Raw genomic sequence first — 20,905 nt, 5'->3', positions numbered from 1 at the left:
CAGCGCCCATTGAGTTCCCTGCATGTTGGCAAACCCACCAGAAACAGCCATAAAGATCTGATCCATTGATCATCTGGGGCCTGTATGAGATTATACCAATTGCAGCCTTTAATGTCATCAGGTTTTTTGTTTCTGTGAACAAATAAAAGGTCTATTTTCCCAGGGCAGATTTAAATTTGGTTAAATTTATTTAAAATAAATTTAAATTTATTTCTTGGCCAGGCTCGGTGGCTCATGCCTATAATCCCAGCACTTTGGGAGGCCGAGGTGGGAGATCACTTGAGGTCAGGAGTTCAAGACCAGCCTGGCTAACATGGTGAAACCCCATCCCTACCAACAATACAAAAATTAGCCGAGTACAGTGGCACGTGCCTGTAATGCCAGCTACTTGGGACGCTGAGGCACAAGAATGACTTGAACCTGGGAGGCGGAGGTTGCAGTGAGCCGAGATTGTGCCACTGTATTCCAGCCTGGGTGACAGAGGAAGACACTGCCTCAAAAAAAAAATATTTCTTACTGCCAATTTTTAGTGCCAAATTTTACTGTAAACTGTACACTTTTAGCCATTGTCAGTGTCTAGTGAGGAGTGGTGGGGTGGCCTCTTTCTGCTAAGCCAGACTTTTCCCAAATTGGTTTTTGCAGTTTTTACTGTGACCCTAGAGGTAAGATTTTTTTAGCTTTAAAATTGCTTACTTTTTCTATGACAGGCTATCACTGGCATTTTTAACCCTTTCGATTCTATTTTGCAGTGAATAACACTAAAGGAATCGTTGGTAAGGAAAGACACACCGTCTCTGTCTCAGCTGCATAGGCGAACGGGAGCTGGGCTCCCTCACGGCCCCTGCCTTGCTTGGGGTTGACAAGGAGCAGGGTCTGACATGGCCCACCACTTGCTTTGGTACATTGCAGTGGTACAAGATAGAACAGATGAGGGCAGACTGTCTCGAGTCAAAACGCCCTTGTGGGGGTCAAAGTGATTTTTTTTTTTTGCCATCTGACCGTTCTGTCTGTCGTCAGAAGCAGAGACCCCGAAAGAAAACCTCACAGAGGCTGAAGTGGCAACAGAGAAGGAAAGAGAAGATGGGGACCAGCCCACCGTACCTCCCAAACCCCTGAAGACCTCTGGTGAGTTTCTGGTCCTCTCCTCCTCCCGCCCCACCTCCTGATTGTGGGCTCAGACGTCTTTAGAGGATAGTTAATTTAAACAGGACATAGATTCTCAAACTTATTGCTTAAATGCAAAATCTAGAAGAATAGTAGGTTCTATTACTGCAGTTTTTAAAAATATTATTTTCCCACATGCATGTGGGAAGGGAGGAAAGAGCACATCATTCTTTAAAAGGTCTTCATAGGCCGGATGTGGTGGCTCATGCCTGTAATCCCAGCACTTTGGGAAGCTGAGGTGAGTGGACTCCTTGAGCCCAGGAGTTCAAGACCAGCCTGGGCAACATGGCGAAACCTCATCTCTACCAAAAAAATAAATAATAATACAAAAATGAGCTGGGCGTGGTGGCACACACCTGTAGTCCCAGCCACTTGGGAGGCTGAGGTAGGAGGATCGCTTGAGGCCAGAAGGTGGAGGTTGCAGTGAGCTATGATCCCACCACCGTACTCCAGCCTGGGTGACAGAGCAAGAACCGCCCCCACCACACACACACAAAAAGAAAAAGATAAAAAGTATTCATAGCTTTCAGAAATCACAGGTGTAAATTAAATGTTATTAAGTTAGATGGCCAAGCTGAGTTATAAGATTTTAGAGGCTGAAGTTACCCTTGCAGGGTGGCCCCAGTGTCCATGAGGCCCCTGTGTTGGAAACAACACTTGCGGGGAGAATTTTAGGGATGCAGAATTGTGTCTGATTTTCCACAGCTGTGGGGAGGAGTGGGAATATCTTCTCATGATGTTGAGATTTCCTTTTACCACTATTCCTAAGTCTCCCGTTTGATGCCAAATGCAAGAATTCCACTAGTTAGCACAGAGGAGTAAACAGTAGGCCTGAGATCTCAGCTCAGAGCTAATGCTGCAGTTATATCTTCCATCTGCGAGGTCAAAATGACCTGGAAGTTTATTTAAAAAAAAAAAAAAAAAAAAAAGGTCTCAGAGTCAAAAGAGTTTGCATCACTGTCTGAGCTCTCTCACTGCAGCGGCAGAGACCCCGATGGAAAGCATTTCAGAGTCTGAGGTGGCCACAAAACAGGAGCTGCAGGAGGAGGAGGAGCAGGCCAAGCCTCCCTGCAGAGCTCCCAAGATGCTCAGCAGCTTCTTCAGTGAGTTTCCCTGGCCCACCCCACCTCCGGGGGTTGCAGGAGGCTGATGAGACTCTCTCCAGAGGCCTGAGATGCTGCAGAATCTTTTTCCCTTTCCTACTGGTTAAAAAGTTGGCCTCATCTCTACCAGCCTGTCACCCATCTCCCCGAGCTCTGGGGTGGTGCTGGGTGCAGAGTGGATGGGAGGTGGGTGCTGTCGGAAGGAGAAGAGACCCACTGTTTTCTATCTTCCTTCCTAGCTCCCCGGAAGCCAGCAATCAAAAAAGAAGTGAAAGAAGAGGAGCCGGGGGCTCCGGGAAAGGAGGGAGCTGAGGGGTGAGTCAGTGTCTGGGTCTGGAAAGGGTCTTCCCAGTGTGTTTCCCTCTCTGCATTTCCCCAGCCCCATACCCAGCTCAGACTTCCTCCTCGTGCAGGGCTTGGCGAACCTTTTCTATAAAGAGCCAGAGAGTAAATATTTTAGGCTTTGCGGGGCACATTTGGCCCCTGTTGCAAACCATTCTTAGCTCCCAGGCCCTGTAGAAACGGTCCAGGGGTGGAGTTTGCTCACCGAGGTCCCAGCCACCCCCTGACCCTGCCTCCAGCATTTCATCTTAAGCCTGATCCCCATAGAGCTTGGGGGATCTTTCCAACACAGAGTTGACTCTGACCCTCTAGGGTTCCCTAGAGCCCTCAGGAGAAAATGTGAGCCCATTTGGCCACTGGCCCCTACCTCCCTCTCTGGCCTTATCGCCCACCTCTCTGTTCCTCTGGCTCTGAACTCGCCAGATTTTTTGTTTTTATTTTTTTGAGATGGAGTCTTGCTCTGTTGCCCAGGCTGCAGTGCGCTGGTGCCATCTCGGCTCATCACAACCTCCACCTCCCGGTTCAAGCAATTCTCCTACGTTAGCCTCCCAAATAGCTGGGATTACAGGTGCCTGCCACCACACCCAGCTAATTTTTATATTTTTAGTAGAGACATAGTTTCACCATGTTGGGCAGGCCGGTCTCGAACTCATGGCCTCAGGTTATCTGCCTGTCTTGGCCTCCCAAAGTGCTGGGATTACAGGCATGAGCCACTACGCCTGGCCTGAACTCACCAGATTTAGTGTACATGCTGGAAGCCAGCAGGTGCATCTACTCTGCCTTAAAATTCACTGAACACCCTTTTCTATGCCAGCCTCTGGCGGCCCATGGGGATGAACCATAGAGAGCTGCTCATCCCACCCTGGCCCTTGTGGTGTGCACAGTGTGCTGGGCCTGTGGGACCCTGAATAGGTTGTTAAGTAATTAATTGCTTCAGTGTAATTTTGTTAATTATTTGAAGAGATGTCTGGGCTGATTCCCACGACACCTGATACGCACACAGGAGGCCACTCTGAAGATGGGTTGAATGGATGATTGGATGCATGGGTGGATAGATAAATATCCTATAAAGTGATGAGGTCACACCCCGTCTCTCCCATGTTCAAAACCCATCTTCAATTCCCCAGCATGGAGGATAACATGCTGAGCTCCCCAGAGCCCTCATGAGCCAGCCCCATCCACCTTACACTGCAGCCTCCTGCCATCTGTGGCCTCCGCGTGCTCCCTCTGCACACCATGTCCTGTCTTTCCTCCCTACTGCTTTTTTTGTTTGTTTGTTTTTGAGACAAAGTCTCTGTTGTCCAGGCCGGAGTGCAGTGGTGCGATCTCAGCTCACTGCAACCTCCACTTCCCGGGTTCAAGTGATTTTTCTGCCTTGGCCTCCTGACTAGCTGGAATGACAGGCGCCCACCACCACACTGGGCTAATTTTTGTATTTTTAGTAGTGACGGAGTTTCACCATGTTGGCCAGACTGGTCTCAAACTCCTGACCTCAGGTGATCCACCCACTTCAGTCTCCCAAAGTACTGAGATTACAATCGTGAGCCACCGTGTCCGGCCTCCTCCCTGCTTCTGAACATGCTTGCCCCCAGCCTGGAACACTCTGCCCAGCAGGCTTCCCTCAGGCTCCAGCTCATATTGTACCTGCGTGGGGAAGCCTGGTGGCTCTCCCTTCGTGTGTGAGAGGAGGTGTGTGTTCCCGGCATCTGAGTCAGACTTTCTTTTATGTCTTGTCACGTGGTAAAGAGCCTCCCTAACCAGACATAAGCTTCTCCCCACAGGGCCAGGGCTGTGAATTCTTAATTCTTAATTTGGTATGAACCCAAGCTTGTAGCAAAGGCCGCACACAGCCCTGTAGTGGCGCCGTCTGTCTTGGCCATCCATGCCCTGCATGAGCATCAAAATCGGCTGAAGAGCGGAAAAATATCCTGAGGGAATCTCTTTCTCTCGCCGGCACTTATCCACATTTTGGTACAGACGTAGACCTGGGGCTGGGGAGTCCTCATTCTTCTGAAAATGTTCCCCATAGAAATGCACCCAGGAGTGGGAACCCTCACTGTCATTTTTTATTTAATCTTCAGGACAAACCTGTCATGTAGTAGGGAGCCTTTAGCTCCCCAGGCAGATGGAGATGCTGTGGTTCAGAGAGAGGAAGCTGCTTCCTCAGCAAGCACAGCTGGCTAGGGCAGAGCAGATTGGAACCCAGATGAGTCTGAATGCAGAGTTTGGCCTGGGGTGACTCACAGGGTCAGTGTGAGCCACTTAAGATATAAACCTTGAGGCTGGGCACAGTGGCTCATGCCTGTAATCCCAGCACTTTGGGAAGTCAAGGTGGGAGGATTGCTTAAGCCCAGGAGCTCGAGACCAGCGTTGGCAACACAGCAAAACCCTGTCTCTACAAAGATCAGCCAGGCATGGCTGCATGCACCTGTAATCCTGGCTATTCAGGAAGCTGAGGTGGGAGAATGGTTTGAACCCAGGAGTTTGAGGCTGCAGTGAGCACCACATCACTGCACTCTAGCCTGGGTGACAGTGAGACCTTGTCTCCAAAAAAAAGATGTAGAGATTGGGAGCAGTCTCTAGACCTGTGCTGCTCACTAGGTGTGTGGCCATGGGTGAGTTACTCAACCACTCTGTGCCCCAGTTTCTCCTTATCTGGAAAAGGAAGTTAGAAAGATCCCTTCCAGCCAGGCGTGGTGGCTCATGCCTGTAACCCTAGCATTTTGGGAGGCCAAGGTGGGTGGATCATTTGATATTAGGAGTTCACAACCAGCCTGGTCAACATGGTGAAACCTTGCCTTTACTGAAAATATAAAAAATTAGTTGGGCATGGTGGTGGATGCCTGTAATCCCAGCTACTCAGGAGGCTGAGGCAGGAGAATCGCTTGAACCTGGGAGGCGGAGGTTGCAGTGAGCTGAGATCACGCCACTACACTCCATCCTGGGCAACTGAGTGAGACTTTGTCCAAACAAACAAAAAGAAAGATCCCTTCCTCGCAGATCTGATTGTTAATTGATGTGGCGTTAGCATAGCACCTGGCATTTTGTGACACCTGGGACTGTGTCCATCTGTCCCACCCCAACCATGCGATCCCTTTTCTGTTTGTCAAGCGTGTCTGTACCTCAGGGCCTTTGCACTGCCGGGAGTGCTCTTCCCCTGCTGCCCACTCGGCCAGCACCTCCCCTCATTCTACCCGGACGTCTCCAGCCTTCCCTTACCACCCTGTGAAGCGGCACTGCTCATCTCATTTTAACACCTAAAATTAATTATGTGTTCTTGCAGGGGCTTTTTGCCCTCTTTCCTCTGACTCTCTTGCTGGAATGTGAGCTCCAGGCTAGCAAACCTTGTTTCCATTCAGTCTGCACCATGTGACTTGAACAGAGCCTGGCCCATCACGGTTGGAGGAGTGATTTTGCTTTGACCCAGGGCTCTGTGCAATTTCATCTCCCTTTTGCCTTCACAGACCCCTGGACCCATCCGGTTACAATCCTGCTAAGAACAACTACCATCCCATAGAAGACGCCTGCTGGAAACCGGGCCAGAAGTGAGGCTTCTCCCTGTTTAGACTGTCCCCATCCTTAAGCAGAGGCTTGGTTGGAGGAAGTGGTCAAGTCTCTCCCTCCTGTGTTTTGGTTGACAATCAGCAGCATTGAAAGGGACAGAGAGACAGCCCCGGGTCGTGAGCTCCTGCATGTGGGCATTGGCAGGGCTGTCGCAGGGAGGTGTAAAGAAGCGGGCACAGAAGGACAGCGTGGTATAGCCGGCACCACTGTAGCTCTTGCGTCTCTTTTCCTTCCCTAGGGTCCCTTACCTGGCGGTGGCCCGGACATTTGAGAAGATTGAGGAGGTTTCTGCTCGGTAAACTAATCAGGCCTGCCTGGGCGGGGGCGGGCATGCTTTGGGGCCTGTCCTCTGCATGGCAGTCCATGCTGACTTGTTCTGCCACATCCTTTCATCCATCGTAGCCTCTGACCCCACGCGGGCGCATGATCATGGAGGTCAGACATGGTCACAAATGTGGCTGCAGGTCCTCTTGACTTGTCTTCATTCTCATGGTCAGAGCAAGACATACGGGCGAGCGCAGATGTGCGGGGTAGGGAGACAGGCTCCACCTCGGGGCGGCTGGCACTGCTGCGAAGTCCAAGATTACTTCTAGTCCACGCTGAGTCACCGAAAGTGACTTCGGTCTTGCTTACGTGTCTCTATATTCACGAAGAAAGGTCAGGTCTCAGTTACAGCGAGGACCCTCTTCTCACGCACGGAGGTTCCCTGCAGAGCCCCACACCCCAGTGATGGCCAGTGCATGGCCCTGCCCCACCCTGGTCCTTCTTAGCAGCATGTTAGCATCGATGGTCCCTGCCCAGCCCCCTTCTTTTTTTGTTTTTTGAGACAGAGTCTTGCTCTGTCACCAGGCTGGAGTGCAGTGGTGTGATCTAGACTCACTGCAATCTCTGCCTCCTGGGTTCAAGCAGTTCCCCTGCTTCAGCCTCCTGAGTAGCTGGGACTACAGGCACATGCCACCACACCCGGCTAATGTTTTGTATTTTAGTAGAGACAGGGTTTCACCACATTGGCCAGGATGGTCTCTATCACCTGACCTTGTGATCCACCTGCCTTGGCTTCCCAAAGTACTGGGATTACAGGTGTGAGCCACCACACCCAGCCAGAGTTTTGCTCTTGTTGCACAGGCTGGAGTGTAATGGCGTGATCTCAGCTCACTGTATCCTCCACCTCTTGGGTTCAAGCAATTCTCCTGCCTCAGCCTCTCAAGTAACTGGGATTACAGGTATGCCACTATGCCTGCCTAATTTTGTATTTTCAGTAGAGACAGGATTTCACCATGTTGGCAAGGCTGTTCTTGAACTCCTGACCTCAAGTGATCCGTCCACCTCGGTGTCCCAAAGTGCTGGGATTACTGGCATGAGCCACAGCGCCTAGCCCTCTTCTTTACTTTGTAAGGATGCTTTTTGGATTCCCTGCCTAACTTAATTCACTATGATCTCATCTTAATCCACAGTTACATCTGAAAAGACTGTATTTTAAGTCAGGTCATGTTGTGAGGCTCTGAGTTGACGTGAATTTCGGGGGAGGCCATTCCACCCCCTGCAGCATCCAATGGTCGCTCTTGCCTACAACGACTATTACTGTGGTATTTCCATCATGTTGGTTTTTATATTTCTCCTCTGCACCTTAAAAATCTTGGTAATGAGACTTCTGTAAGAAAAACTTACAGCTTCTCTTTTTAATGAAGCCCCCTCAGATTGCCAGTAACAAACCCATTCTTTCCAGCTTTGGTGTTTTAGACAGAAACACGGTTTTATTTTCAGAGGCAGTGCAGCTCAGTGGCCGGGAACACAGTCCTTGGGCACACGGGCTTGGTTTACATCTCAGCTTGATACTTACTAGCTCTGTGACCTTGGGCAAGCCAGGGACTCTCTGTGCCTCCGTTTCTTCATCTGTAAAATGGAAATAATAACAGTACCTACCTCAGGGGAGCTATGAACATTCCATGAGTTTAAAAGTGCAAAGTGGCTAGGTGCGTTGGCTCACGCCTATAATCCCAGCACTTTGGGAGCCCAAGGCAGGCAGATCATTTCAGGTCAGGTGTTTGAGACCAGCCTGACCAACATGGTGAAACCTTATCGCTACTAAAATCACAAGAAAATTAGGGGGGCATCGTGGCGTGTGCCTGTAGTCCCAGCTACTCAGGAGGAGAAACGCCTAAACCCATGAGGTGGAGGTTGCACTGAGCCGAGATCATGCCACTGCACTCCAGCTTGGGCAACAGAGTGAGACTCTGTCTCAAAGGAAAAAAAAGGTGCAAAGTGCTTAAAGCCAGCTCCTGAATTTAGAAAATGCTCTGTCATTTTCTAATTAGCTGTCATTTCCCTTAAGATGATCATCACTATCTTCATCATTGTCACCATCACGCCAAGTTACCCTCCCACTGTAACCACCCAATGGGTTCACCTTGCCCACTGCCTAGACAGAGCCTTATCAAGACAGGAGAATTGCGATAGAGAAAGAGTAATTCACGCAGAGCTGGCTGTGCAGGAGACCGGAGTTTGATTATTATTCAAATTGGTCCCCCTGAACACTCAGGGATCAGAGTTTTTAAAGAAAATTTGGCAGGTGGGGGCTTGGGAAGTGGGGAGTGCTGATTGGTCAGGTTGGAGATGGACTCACAGGGGGTCAGAGTGAGTTTTTCTTGCTGTCTTCTGTTCCTGGATGGATGGCAGAGCTTGTTGGGCCAGATTACCCGTTTGGGTGGCGTCAGACTGAGTGTAGGGTCTGCAGAATATCTCAAACACTGATCTTAGGTTTTACAGTAGTGATGTTATCCCCAGAAGCAATCTGGGGGGGTTCCGACTCTTGGAGCCAGAGGCTGCATGACCCCTAAACCTACATTTCTAATCTCGTAGCTAATTTGTTAGTCCTGCCAAGGCAGGTCCTGAGGCAAAAAGGGGTCTTTTCCGGAAAGGGCTATTACCAATTTGTTTCAGAGTTAAAACATGAACGGAATTTCTTCCCAAAGTTAGTTCTGCCCACGCCAGGACTGAACAAGGACAGCGTAAAGGTTAGAAGCAAGATGGAGTCGGTTAGGTGTGGTTTCTTTCACTGTTATCAGTTCCTCAGTTATGATTTTGCAAAGGCGGTCTCACTACCAGCAATCTGTGATTGTCCTCATGGCTCCAGGCCTCAGAGCCCGGGACTGTTGCTGAGCCCTTTCCTCTTCTTTCTAGTGTCTGCCCCCGTAAGCCTACCCCATCCCTATACCACACTTTGACCTTGAAGAACCAGGTGGTCACACCCCTGTCCCCTCTTTCAGGCTGCGGATGGTGGAGACACTGAGCAACTTGCTGCGCTCCGTGGTCGCCCTGTCGCCCCCAGACCTCCTCCCTGTCCTCTACCTCAGCCTCAACCAGCTTGGGCCGCCCCAGCAGGGCCTGGAGCTTGGCGTGGGTGATGGCGTACTCCTCAAGGCAGTGGCGCAGGCCACAGGTAAGGGGGCTGGGGACCAGAGGGTTGGGAGCTCAGCCAGAGAAAGTGGAGAGGCCAGGTGGCCCAGAGAGACAGCGGAGAGAGGCTCTGAAGATGGAGTGAGGAGGAGGCTGGAGGGAGCAGGCCTGATGGGGACAGGTTTGCAGGGGTGTGGGAGAGAACATGACGGCAGCGGTTCAGGTGAGGGAGGACCCGGCTTGTGTTGGGATGGGGGCCATGGGGCACAGGGAAGGGGAGGACTGGGGAAAGATGCTGGAGGCAGAGAGCAGGATTTCGGGGCTGAGATTGAGGGTTGGGGCTTAGAGAGGTAGCAGAGGTCTGAAAGGACTTTGACTGGAGCGGTTGGAAGGAGTGGGAGGGAAGAACATGGTGTGGAGGGCAGCGGCTTGCAGGGGCCCAGCCGCCAGTGCTGGGTGGAAAGGCTGGTGATGTGGATGGCCTGCCTGCCAAGGGCCTAGAGTGCTCCATGCTTATTATGAGGATGCTGGGGAGCCATGGAAGGATGGTGAGCAGGCAAAGGCAGTGCCCAGGGGGAAGAGGAGCTGGACACAGGCTGTAGAGAACAGAGGAGAGGGCAGGAGTGGGGAGAGAGGAAGCACAGGAGAGATTGGCAGACAGTGGGGTCAGGGTGAGGAGGCAGGAGGAATGCCTCTAGGATCTCCATGAGTGACTGGATGAACGATGAAGCCATCAGCAGCTCGGGACCCTGGTGAGGAGCAGGCATCTCCAGGGGTGTTAATCACCCAGTGTGGAGTAGGTGTGAGCAGCCTGTATCTGAGGGCCCCCCGGGGACATCCAGGAAGTTTGGAAACATGGGTCTGAAGCTCACCAGGCTGGCTCAGAGCCCAGGGTTTGGGAGTGGTCAGCAAATGAGGGGTGACCACACACTGGTGAGTTCTCATCTGCCTGGGGAGAGGAGGTACTGAGAGTATGGGAGCTGGCTTAGGGTCATGAGGATCACTAACGTTTAGGGAAGGCGGGGGTTTCAGGCTTTCATGAGAAGACAGAGGGACTGAGAAAGGTTGACTCGGGATCAGGAAAGAGTTATGGGAGCCAGAGGAGATGAGACTCAGGATTCTCCACTCATTCACTCACGATGTGTTTTTGGAGCACTGATGTCACACGAAACCCAGCACACGCGGGGTCTGTTGAGAATACTCTGAGCTGCAGGTAACAGAAAAGCCCAGCTATATTGGGTCAGAACAGAAGGATCTGTTTGTTTTTCACAAAAGAAGTTGCTGATGCTGGCCTTCCTGCCCAACGATCCATGGTGGCTGGGGCCTCTTTTGCTCTCTCCTCCCTCCCTTCTTGGTGTGTTCACGTTCATGCTCCTCTCCATGCTGCCCTGTGGCTGCCCAAGTGCCGGGTTTGTTGTGAGTTGTTGGCCACTTGGGAGAATCCTGTACCCCTTGACGTGTGAGTTAATACGTCACGTCAGTGAACACTCACACCGTCGGCTCTCCCATTTGTGGCAGTTCTACTTCAGGTGCGACGCCCGGCTGGTTTGTGTGTTCTCTGGAGTCCTCTGTGCCACAGCCGAGCAGCTGTAGACTGAAACTCATGCTTGCTCATTTCAGATTGCTTTCCCTTTCCTTTTCTGTGTTAGGGTTATGGCGTTGTCTCCATACATGTAGGCAGGTTATGTTATCTCTGCATTTCATTTCAGAACAGAAAAGAGGTGACACACAATATCTGTGGTGACAAGAGCATGTTGGTTCTGATAGGTTGAGGGCTGCTTGTCACAGTTGTCACCGTGACTTGAGGCTCCACCTCCCAAGCTCTTACACCTCAGCACCCATGGGACCCAGCTCTGGAGAGTAAGTTGGGCCAGAGCACATTCCACGTGTGTAGGCCGGTGGCTCCAAAACAAGATGAGACGTCAGTCACCACCTGTGGAGGTCTGTCCTGCAGACCCTGACTCAGTGACGGATGAATGAGTGCACTCACAGTGAATCTGAGTGGGCTAGGGATGGTTGTCAGCTGCTCTCAGCGGGTGACTGCAGCGAACCGACCACCACTCGCTGCCGCTCCTCACGTTTATTCAGTGTAGATTTAATAACAGAGGTTCTAAGTCAATGTGCTTGTGGATAATTAACATGGTTAGTAAAAGGTCTTGGTTCCGGGGCCCAGAGTAAACACTATTAACTCATAATTCCCCTTTGACCTCCCCCTGAGAGGGCCATCCAGCACAAAGTTTACATGAGCAAATAAATCAGAGTAGAGACAAAGGGATGTGGGGTAAACAGACTTCACTGGGGAAGCTCTATTGTCCCTATCTTACCCTATGACTTAAAATTCTAACATAATGAACTGGCTGCCTTCAGCGTGTTCCAGCAAAACCTTTCAGCCTTCCAAAAGATTTGAGACCATAATCTTCCGACTCTCCCTAATATTTCCCTATTATTTTGCCAGCCACCCTGAGTGAATCCCAACAACAAGCTAAAAGGGTCATTGGTCACTGCCAGAGATGTTAATGACCAACCAGAGGAAAGGGTCACTTGGCCTTCTCTGCTCTGTCCACACTCACCTCCCTAGTGATCTTGTCCCATCTGTGGCTTTAAATCCCATCTATGCCCTGATGAAACCAGCCCAGATGTCTCCCCGAGTGTGGACCTGTTTGTTCATCTGCCACTTTCCTAGCTCTGTGTGCACATCTGCTGGCTTCCTACAGCCAGAGTAGTAGGGGCACGTTCACCAAGCCATTTCTACCAAGTGGGTGAGCGTTAGACACAGGGCAGTGCCAGCACTCACCACAAGCACACACAGCTGGAGAAGATTCATCTGAGACGCCAGAGAAGGGAGACGCACAGCCATAACTGTCATATCACCCTCACCACCACCCCCCCCACCGCACTCTCCCTGCAGGTCGGCAGCTGGAGTCCGTCCGGGCTGAGGCAGCTGAGAAGGGTGATGTGGGGCTGGTGGCCGAGAACAGCCGCAGCACCCAGAGGCTCATGCTGCCACCTCCTCCGCTCACTGCGTCCGGGGTCTTCGCCAAGTTCCGAGACATCGCCAGGCTCACTGGCAGTGCTGTGAGTGGGGCGGGCTGCTCACCCTGGACCCCAGACATCTCGGGGACCTAAGGCCCTGCGTGTGTCAGGAATGCTTCTGGGTAGACTATCTGGGCTGGGTGCTTCAGTCCTGCTGTGCGGTGCACAGCTTCCTTTCCTCCTTCTGCACCCAGCCTGAGGGGAGTCTTCTCTCCAGAGTCTAACACCTAATCCCATTCCTGCACCATGACAGGACTCAATAAATACTTCTTGAATAAAGGGAGAGGGAGGCAAGGAGGAGAGCCTGCTCATTCTTACTGCACTAAGAGCGGGTGGCGGTGGGCTTTGGGACATGGGGATGGGGTAAGGGAAGGAGGGCAGGTATTTTATGTGGGGCAGCAGCGCGGCTGGTGGGGCGGAGGTGTGGTCCCTGCCTTCGCCAGGCACTGACGGCTCCTCTATTGTCTCCAGTCCACAGCCAAGAAGATAGACATCATCAAAGCCCTCTTTGTTGCCTGCCGCCACTCAGAAGCCCGGTACATCGCCAGGTGAGTGTGTGGGCCTGTGAGGCTTCGGAAGGGGGACTGCAGGCCTGGAGGTGAAAGGAGGGAGGGGCTGGCGGCCGGAATCCATCACGAATGCCCTGACTACCCTTGGATGAGAAAAGCGTGAGCAGGGGCCTGGCCCCTGAAGGCTGGGAAGGGACACCATTTCCTTTCATAGACTAGCTTCTGTCCCTCAGCAGTACTGTCCAGAGAAGGACCCTGGGCCCGTGTGTGAAGTGTGCTGTGATTGATTAGTGAGGTCTGCCTAGTCCTGGGCGCTCGCCCTGCAGCAGGAGGCCAGGGTTTGTTTGCCATGGCAGTGAGAGCAGATCCATTGAGGGGTCACATCATGGAGCATTTCTCAGGTGCCCTGCCCTGTGCCACGTGCCTTACCTCATCAGTTCCTCCCCGCAACTCTGTGAGATTGGTCTTGTTACCCTCATCTTGTTTATAGAAGGGGAAGTGAAGACATGGGGAAGCTACTACCTAAGCCATTTGCCTCCTGCCACTGGCCCAAAGCAAGGACCGTGCTGGGGTCTTGACCACACCTACCGGGGTGGGTGCCAGGCTCAGTTCTGTCCCTGACTCAACCTCCTCAAGCCTCGCCAGCCACTCAGGACGGCTGAGATGAGAGGTGGAGACACCGGCATTGCACCTACTTGTGCCCCTTCCTCAGTCCACGCTAGTGGGCAGGATCATCACTGGCTGGCCTCAGTTTCCTCATCTGTCACATGGGGCTGTGTGATGTCTGGGGTCCCTTCCAGGCTCTGAAGATTCTTCTGGTTTTTGAGGAGAGGGTCTACATGCATCAAGGGGGAGACCAGAGGAGGGAGGAGACAAGATTAGGGAGCTGCAGACAAGCCCCCTTCCCTGGCCTGCTCTCCCCCACAGGTCCCTGAGCGGACGGCTACGCCTCGGGCTGGCAGAGCAGTCAGTGCTGGCTGCCCTCTCCCAGGCCGTGAGCCTTACGCCCCCAGGCCAAGGTGAGCTCCCCTGGTCCATCTCCGAATCCCTCGCTGGAGTTAACCTGGGCTTCCCTGCTCCTCCTCAGAGGCCCACGCCCCACCCCTTCCCCAGGGCCCCTGTCATCCCAGGCCCCTCCCCTGGGCGGAGTGTCCTGGACCGCAGCATCTGCATTCCTTGCTGTACAGCAAACCACCCACTGTGCACCCTGGGGTAGCCAAGGGTACGGGCACCTTCAAAAGCCTCTGCTGGGCCTTTTCTTAGAATTCCCACCGGCCATGGTGGATGCTGGGAAGGGCAAGACAGCAGAGGCCCGAAAGACGTGGCTGGAGGAGCAAGGCATGATCCTGAAGCAGACGTTCTGGTGAGAGCCGGGCCGTGGGCGGAGTTGCCAGGGGGTGTGGGCAAAGTGCCAGGAATGGGGTGGAGCCAGAGGAGCACTGGAGCCAGTGAAGTGATGGACAGGCATCACTAGTGCCCATCTTGGGGTGACTGAGAGCAGAGGTAGTGATCTAGACAAGATTGGTGCTTGGCACAAGGACAGTGATAGAGATCAGAAGGTGGCAAGCAGTGAAGGGTCAGCGACCCCAGGGGGAGGGGTAGAAAGATGCTGACAGAGGCCGGGCGCAGTGGCTCACACCTGTAATCCCAGCACTTGGGAGCCCAAGCTGGGCAGATCACTTGAGGTCAGGAGTTCCAGACTGGCCAACATGGTGAAACCTGTCTCTACTAAAAATAGAAAAATTAGCCGGGCTTGGTGGCATGCGCCTATAATCCCAGCTACTTGGGGGGCTGAAGCAGGAGAATAGCTTGAACCCAGGAGATGGAGGCTACAGTGAGCCGAGATCACACCACTGTACTCCAGCCTGGGAAACAGAGTGACTCTGTCTCAAAAAAAAAAAGGAAAGATGCTGACAGCAAGGGAGGGCAGCAGGCACCGTGAGGTTTCAGAGTTCCAGACAGGGCTGTGCATATAGAAGGGCCTTAAGGGACCCGGAGAGAAGCAGGTGACTGACGCATGCTGAGGGGTCTTGACAGTCATGGAGAGGACATCCGCGGAGTAGTCACGAGGGCTCCAGAGCGAGCCAGGTGGAGGGACCTAGGCCATCAGCTGACACAGGGCTGGTGACTGCAAGATCATAACTGTCCCAGGGATGGTGTTAGAGGTAGGAGGGCCCGTGGCAGTTGTACAGATGCCCTCAGAGCACCTGCTGAGGGTCAGGGCCGCGCTGGGTGCTGAACAGACAGCAGAGGTGAGCCAGACGTTGCACGTGCTGTGTGGGTTCCAGTCACGTGGCCTTTCCCAGCGGCAAGAGCCGAGCTCCCAGGCTCAGGTCGCGAGCTCAACTCTGCTTGCACATGGGGCTCTACCAGCTGCCGACCTCGGCCCACCCCACACCAGCTACATCAAAATAGTCATAGGTAGAACCTGGCCTTGAAAACCTTTGTTTATTTTTATTTTTTGTTTTTTTGAGATGGAGTCTCACTCTGACACCCAGGCTGGAGTGCAGTGGCACAATCTCAGCTCACTGCAACTTCCGCCTCCAGGGTTCAAGCAATTCTCCTGCCTCAGCCTCCTGAGTAGCTGGAATTACAAGCACACACCACTACCCCCGGGCTAGCTTTTGTATTTTTGGTAAAGATGGGGTTTCACCATGTTGGCCAGGCTGGTCTTGAACTACTGGGCTCAAGTGATGCACCTGCCTTTGCCTCCCAAAGGGCTGGGATTACAGGCGTGAGCCACTGTGTCTGGCCAAAACCCTTTTTTTAAAAAAAAACGATATCCTTTAGTGGTCTTGTGTAGCCGGAGTAGAGAATCACTGGTCTCCTGGTGATAGATAGGGGACAGTGGCAGGCCCAGACTAAAGGAGACAAAGTAACAGTGACACTTAGGGAGAGCTCAGAGGCAGGGTGGCAGGAGGAGTTTCAGATGTGGTGACTGAGGTGGGCAGAGGCATTCAGAAGCCCAGGCTTCTGGGAGCAGGCTGAGCTGTCTTTCCAAACTGCATGACTCTAGAAAGGCTTCCCCATGGCTGGGTGCAGTGGTTCACGCCTGTAATCCCAGCACTTTGGGAAGCCGAGGCAGGCGGATCAGGAGTTCAGGAGACTGAGACCATCCTGGCTAACACAGGGAAACCCCATCTCTACTAAAAATGCAAAAAATTGGCCGGGCATAGTGGTACACGCCCATAGTCCCAGCTACTTGGGAGGCTGAGGCAGGAGAATGGAGAATTGCTTGAACTTGGGAGGCAGAGGTTGCACCACTGCACTCCAGCCTGGGCAACAGAGCAAGACTGTTTCTCAAAAAAGAAAAAAAAAAGCCTCTCTATCTTGTTCTCACCCCCCACCCTAGTGAGGTGCCTGACCTGGACCGAATTGTCCCTGTGCTGCTGGAGCATGGCCTGGAACGTCTGCCGGAGCACTGCAAGCTGAGCCCAGGTACCGGCCCCATGGGTGCACATGAGGCTGACAGTGGCCCCGCCCCATGCTGAGTCAGCATGAGGGTGCCCATCATAGGCCCCATCTCAAAACTCTCCCCCACCAAAACCGAACGCTCTTCCCTGGTGCTGAAACCCATTGCTTTTCTCCGTGGAATTTTCCCTCCTGGAGTGGAAGGAGTGTAGGTGATACTGCTGGGATAAACATACACTAGAGCCAGGCATGGTGGTGTGTGCCTATGATCCCAGCTACTTGGGAGGCTGAGGTGGGAGGATCGCTTCAGCCCAGGAGTTCAAGGCTGCAGTGGGCCGTCATCGCGCCGCTGTGCTCCAGCTGCGTGACAGAGACAATAAATAATAAAAGTAGGCCAGATGGCAGTGGGTCTAGGCCAGATAGAATTTCTCTCAAACACGTAAATGTCCAGAGCAAGGGAGGTGGCCGGGGAAGGTACAGGTATGCAGCTGTGACCCGGGGATGACCCAGGGACCCAGGTTCTCGTGTCTTGTCCCTCTGCCTTCCCAAGGTTGTCATCCCAGTGTCTGTCATCTAAGGTGTCTCACTTCCCTGTTCTAATTGTGGGAGGAGGGACACAGAGGAGGGAGGGCAGGCAACCAGATTCCTCGCAAGGATGTGAGCCAGGCATTGCATGTGCTGTGTGAGTTCCGGTCACATGGCCTTCCCCAGCCACAAGGAAGGCTGGGGGCTGTAGTCCCAAGTGGGAGACTAGGTCCCCTTCTTGAACGTGGGAGGCTTCATTACTGAATAGCAAGAAAAGAGAATGGGTCCTGGGGCCCATTAGCATCCTCCTTGCCGCATTCCCCCTCTAATCTATTGCCTTCCCTCTCCTCTAACTCTCTCTCTCTCCTCCTGTCCCAGGAATTCCTCTGAAACCAATGTTGGCCCATCCCACGCGGGGTGTCAATGAGGTTCTGAAACGCTTTGAGGAGGCAGCTTTCACCTGTGAATACAAATATGACGGGCAGAGGGCACAGGTATGGAGAGTGGAACACATCCCTTCCACAGACAGGTAAATGTCAAAGAGCAGGGGCCCACGTGGGCTCAGTGAGACCTGAGCTCCAAGGCAGCCTGCACCATATACTGCCCAGCTGCCCTTGCATATCTCTCTGGGCTCAGTGTCCACCGCCATGCAGTGGGTAGGGTCTTCACTTCCTCACCAGCTTATCCGAGGCTACAGTCATCCAGAGTCCTGACCTGTGATAGTGAGAGCTCAGGGAACACTGACTCTGCTGATGTTGCTGGTAGATGTGTTCATTTTAACAGCCGTTCTGGGAGGGGTTTCCACGACCCCTTCGTGCTGTGACGTGCATGTGTGTCCTGTGATCCAGGGCCTCAGGTGTCCCTGATCCTGGGGTCTATAAGAATGTGTGTGTGTGTGTCTTCTGTCCTGGCAGGTATGGGGGCTTCTCACTTGGGGATAGGTAGGTGAGCAAAGTTGGGTGGATGCCGCAGGGCTCGAGGCAGTTACAGGAAGTGAATCCCCAAGGCGGGCAGATCGTAAGGTCAGAAGTTCGAGACAAGCCTGGCCAACATGTGAAACCCCCATCTCTACTGAAAAGTAGCCAGGTGTGGTGGTATGTACCTGTAATCCCAGTTATTCAGGAGGCTGAGGCAGGAGAATTGCTTGAACCTGGGAGGCAGAGGTTGCAGTGAGCTGAGATCGTGCCACTGCACTCCGGCCTCAGTGATAGAGTAAGACTCTGTCTCAAAAAAAAAAAAAGTGGATCCAATAGACAAAGGATCACAGTTGGATCTCCAAAATAGTGTTGAGAAAAGAGGCAAGATGATTTATGATAATAACTGATTTCTTGACAGCTGTTTCTTGAAATAACATACATGTAAGATGCCATATATGCAGCCCTGCTCAAGGGCTATGACCAGACTGTCTAAAAATAAATAGACAATAGAGGCCAGGTACAGCGGCTCACACCTGTAATCCCAGCACTTTGGGGGGCCAAGGTGGGCGGATCACCTGAGGTCAGGAGTTCGAGACCAGCCTGGCCAACATGGTGAAACCCCATCTCTATTAAAAATAGAAAAATTAGCCAGGCATGGTGCTGGGTGCCTGTAATCCCATCTCCTCTGGAGGCTAAGGCAGGAGAATCACTTGAACCTGGTAGGTGGAGGTTGCAGTGAGCAGAGAGTGCACCACTGCAGTCCAGCCTGGGCAAGACTCTGCCTCAAAAAAAAAAAAAAAAAAAAAAATCAGAATGAGATTTACAGCATAAAAACATTTAAAGGAATCAGCACCCACATGTAGCCAGGTGCACATACTTACATGGGGAGACGTGTGGGGATTGGAAATGACAGAAAATGATGGTAGGGGCTTCCAGAGACTGGGGCTGTTGGAACTGAGATGATTCGCTGAAGTCTGTGCACCAGTTCTTCCTCCAGAGCTTCCAGAGCCTTCCCCCAGTAAAGGTGGTGTCAGAAGAGAAAGGCGAGGCCACATGGGCCTGAAGGCTGATTTCCCCTCCCTTTCTCCACTGTGACAGATCCATGCTCTGGAAAGCGGGGAGGTGAAGATCTTCAGCAGAAATCAGGAAGACAACACTGGGAAGTACCCGGACATCATCAGCCGCATCCCCAGGGTGGGTATATGCCACGCTCTTTCCCTCTGCTGGGGGCTGTGCTTCCGGGTGCACACTGGGGGTTTACTGGGAGATCAGATTGCATTTGGCTGCAAATAACAGCGCTCTGTCATGCGTGGCGTGAGCCAGTAGGATTTTCTTCTCCCATCTAGAGGTAGGCGCCCAGCACTGACTTGGCTGAGCACTGATGTCCCACTGAGCCCAGCTCATTGCTACCGCGCTCCACTGCTGTCCTTGGCTGGCTGGCTGTTTAGTGCCAGTCCCTGTCCCCTTACAGTTTCCCAAACAGATGTCCCTCTTCCAGACAAAAAGAGGGAAAAGGGATTCTAGCTTCTGTCCGCTCCCATCCAAGAAAGTTAACACTTTACTGGACACCTCCCACCCCACTGTCCAGTGCTGGGTTCCGTGGCCACCCCAGTGCAGCAAAACCTCGGAAAGCCAGTCCAACTCCACAGCCTCTCCAGCCAGGAACGCGGGGAGAGGGAGTCATGATGAGTGTGGAGGGGGCTTCTCTGTACCCAGTAGAGGTCTTATGCTTATTGGAGGAGTCCTCCATCAAAGACCCTTTCTCTCTGCCTGCCCCTAATGAAATGGGAAATAGGCTATTTCAGAAAGCAGGAGCACAGCGCCGAGCTTTCTGCCTGTTAGAGACAGTACAGGCAAGAGGCATGGTTTAGTGCGTGCGTTCGGGGAGCTCCTGTTCACTGCCAAGCTCTGTTTTTTCAATCGACTTTAAGATGTAACTTCCCGAAAAGTTAGTGATTTTCAGTTTGCATTGTGCTGTTTGATGAGTTTTTAAAAGGTCCTACACCCAAGTAACCAACACCCAGTGAACATATAAAATATTTCCATATTCTCATCATAACATATTTCTGCTGGGTGCAGTGGCTCATGCCTGTAATCCCAGCACTTTGGGAGGCTGACGTGGGTGGATCATTTGAAGTCAGGAGTTTGAGACCAGCCTGGCCGACATAGTGAAACCCTGTCTTTACTAAAAATGCAAAAATTAGCCGGGAGTGGTGGCACATGCCTGTTATCCCAGCTGCTCAGGAGGCTGAGGCATGAGAATTGCTTGAACCCAGGAGGTAGAGGTTGCAGTCAGCTGAGATCGTGCCACTGCACTGCAGTTTGGGTGACAGAGCTAGACTCTGTCTCCAAAAAGAAAAGAAAAGAAACAGACTTGGCTTAGACTTGGTGTCAGGGAAGCCACATGGCACCAGGATACAACATGAATGCTGGCCCTGGACTTGTGCGGCAGTGTTCCCTTGAGGGAAAAGAAGGCTTCCTGGTGGAGGAAACGGACAGGGCCAGCATTCTATTTTTAGTAGAGATGGGGGTTTCACCACGCACATAGGCCCAGTGCTGGAAGAGGCATCGCCCATTTGAGAAACAGATGCATGTACTGGGGTGAAGAGAGGCTGCGGGGGCCAGCTGAGGCGAGGGAGGAGGACTCTGGCTCACCAAGGAGAGTCCCCACAGCTTTGGGGAATTGTGGGATGGTTTTTAGCAGGGATGTGCTGTGATCGGATTTGGGGCTTGCCAGTGTCACCCTGGCTGCTATGGGGAAGCTGGATTGGAGGGGGTCAGTGGAGGACAGGAAGGGATCAGTGGAGGACAGGAGGGATCAGTGGAGGACAGGAGGGGGTCAGTGGAGGACAGGAGGGGGTCAGTGGAGGACAGGAAGGGGTCAGTGGACAGGAAGGGGTCAGTGGAGGACAGGAGGGGTCAGTGGAGGACAGGAGGGGTC

The 20,905-nt window shown here is 52.6% G+C and overlaps 1 protein-coding gene across 6 annotated transcripts in view; it reads left to right on the top strand.

Annotated features, from left to right (window-relative positions):
* LIG1 (DNA ligase 1) overlaps nucleotides 1-20,905 on the top strand; it is a 48,433-nt gene that overhangs the window by 17,758 nt on the left and 9,770 nt on the right. For 4 of the 6 annotated variants that reach the window (XM_032262496.1, XM_032262497.1, XM_032262498.1 and 1 more), the window contains exons 7-19: nucleotides 1,018-1,125; nucleotides 2,145-2,267; nucleotides 2,507-2,582; nucleotides 6,074-6,154; nucleotides 6,412-6,468; nucleotides 9,440-9,612; nucleotides 12,478-12,644; nucleotides 13,074-13,150; nucleotides 14,039-14,130; nucleotides 14,375-14,474; nucleotides 16,464-16,549; nucleotides 17,426-17,541; nucleotides 19,063-19,158. In XM_032262496.1, coding sequence (XP_032118387.1) covers nucleotides 1,018-1,125; nucleotides 2,145-2,267; nucleotides 2,507-2,582; nucleotides 6,074-6,154; nucleotides 6,412-6,468; nucleotides 9,440-9,612; nucleotides 12,478-12,644; nucleotides 13,074-13,150; nucleotides 14,039-14,130; nucleotides 14,375-14,474; nucleotides 16,464-16,549; nucleotides 17,426-17,541; nucleotides 19,063-19,158 — 1,352 coding nt within the window. The remainder of the gene's footprint in view (nucleotides 1-1,017; nucleotides 1,126-2,144; nucleotides 2,268-2,506; nucleotides 2,583-6,073; nucleotides 6,155-6,411; nucleotides 6,469-9,439; nucleotides 9,613-12,477; nucleotides 12,645-13,073; nucleotides 13,151-14,038; nucleotides 14,131-14,374; nucleotides 14,475-16,463; nucleotides 16,550-17,425; nucleotides 17,542-19,062; nucleotides 19,159-20,905) is intronic. The other 2 variants (XM_032262501.1, XM_032262500.1) reach the window with 1 other exon arrangement.

This window comes from Sapajus apella, unplaced genomic scaffold (genome assembly GCF_009761245.1).
Source record: "Sapajus apella isolate SASKATOON/1434 unplaced genomic scaffold, GSC_monkey_1.0 scaffold130, whole genome shotgun sequence".
Taxonomy (NCBI): domain Eukaryota; kingdom Metazoa; phylum Chordata; class Mammalia; order Primates; family Cebidae; genus Sapajus; species Sapajus apella.
The sequence above is the reverse complement of the archived record's forward strand: the minus strand, read 5'-3'. Positions and strand labels throughout refer to the sequence as shown.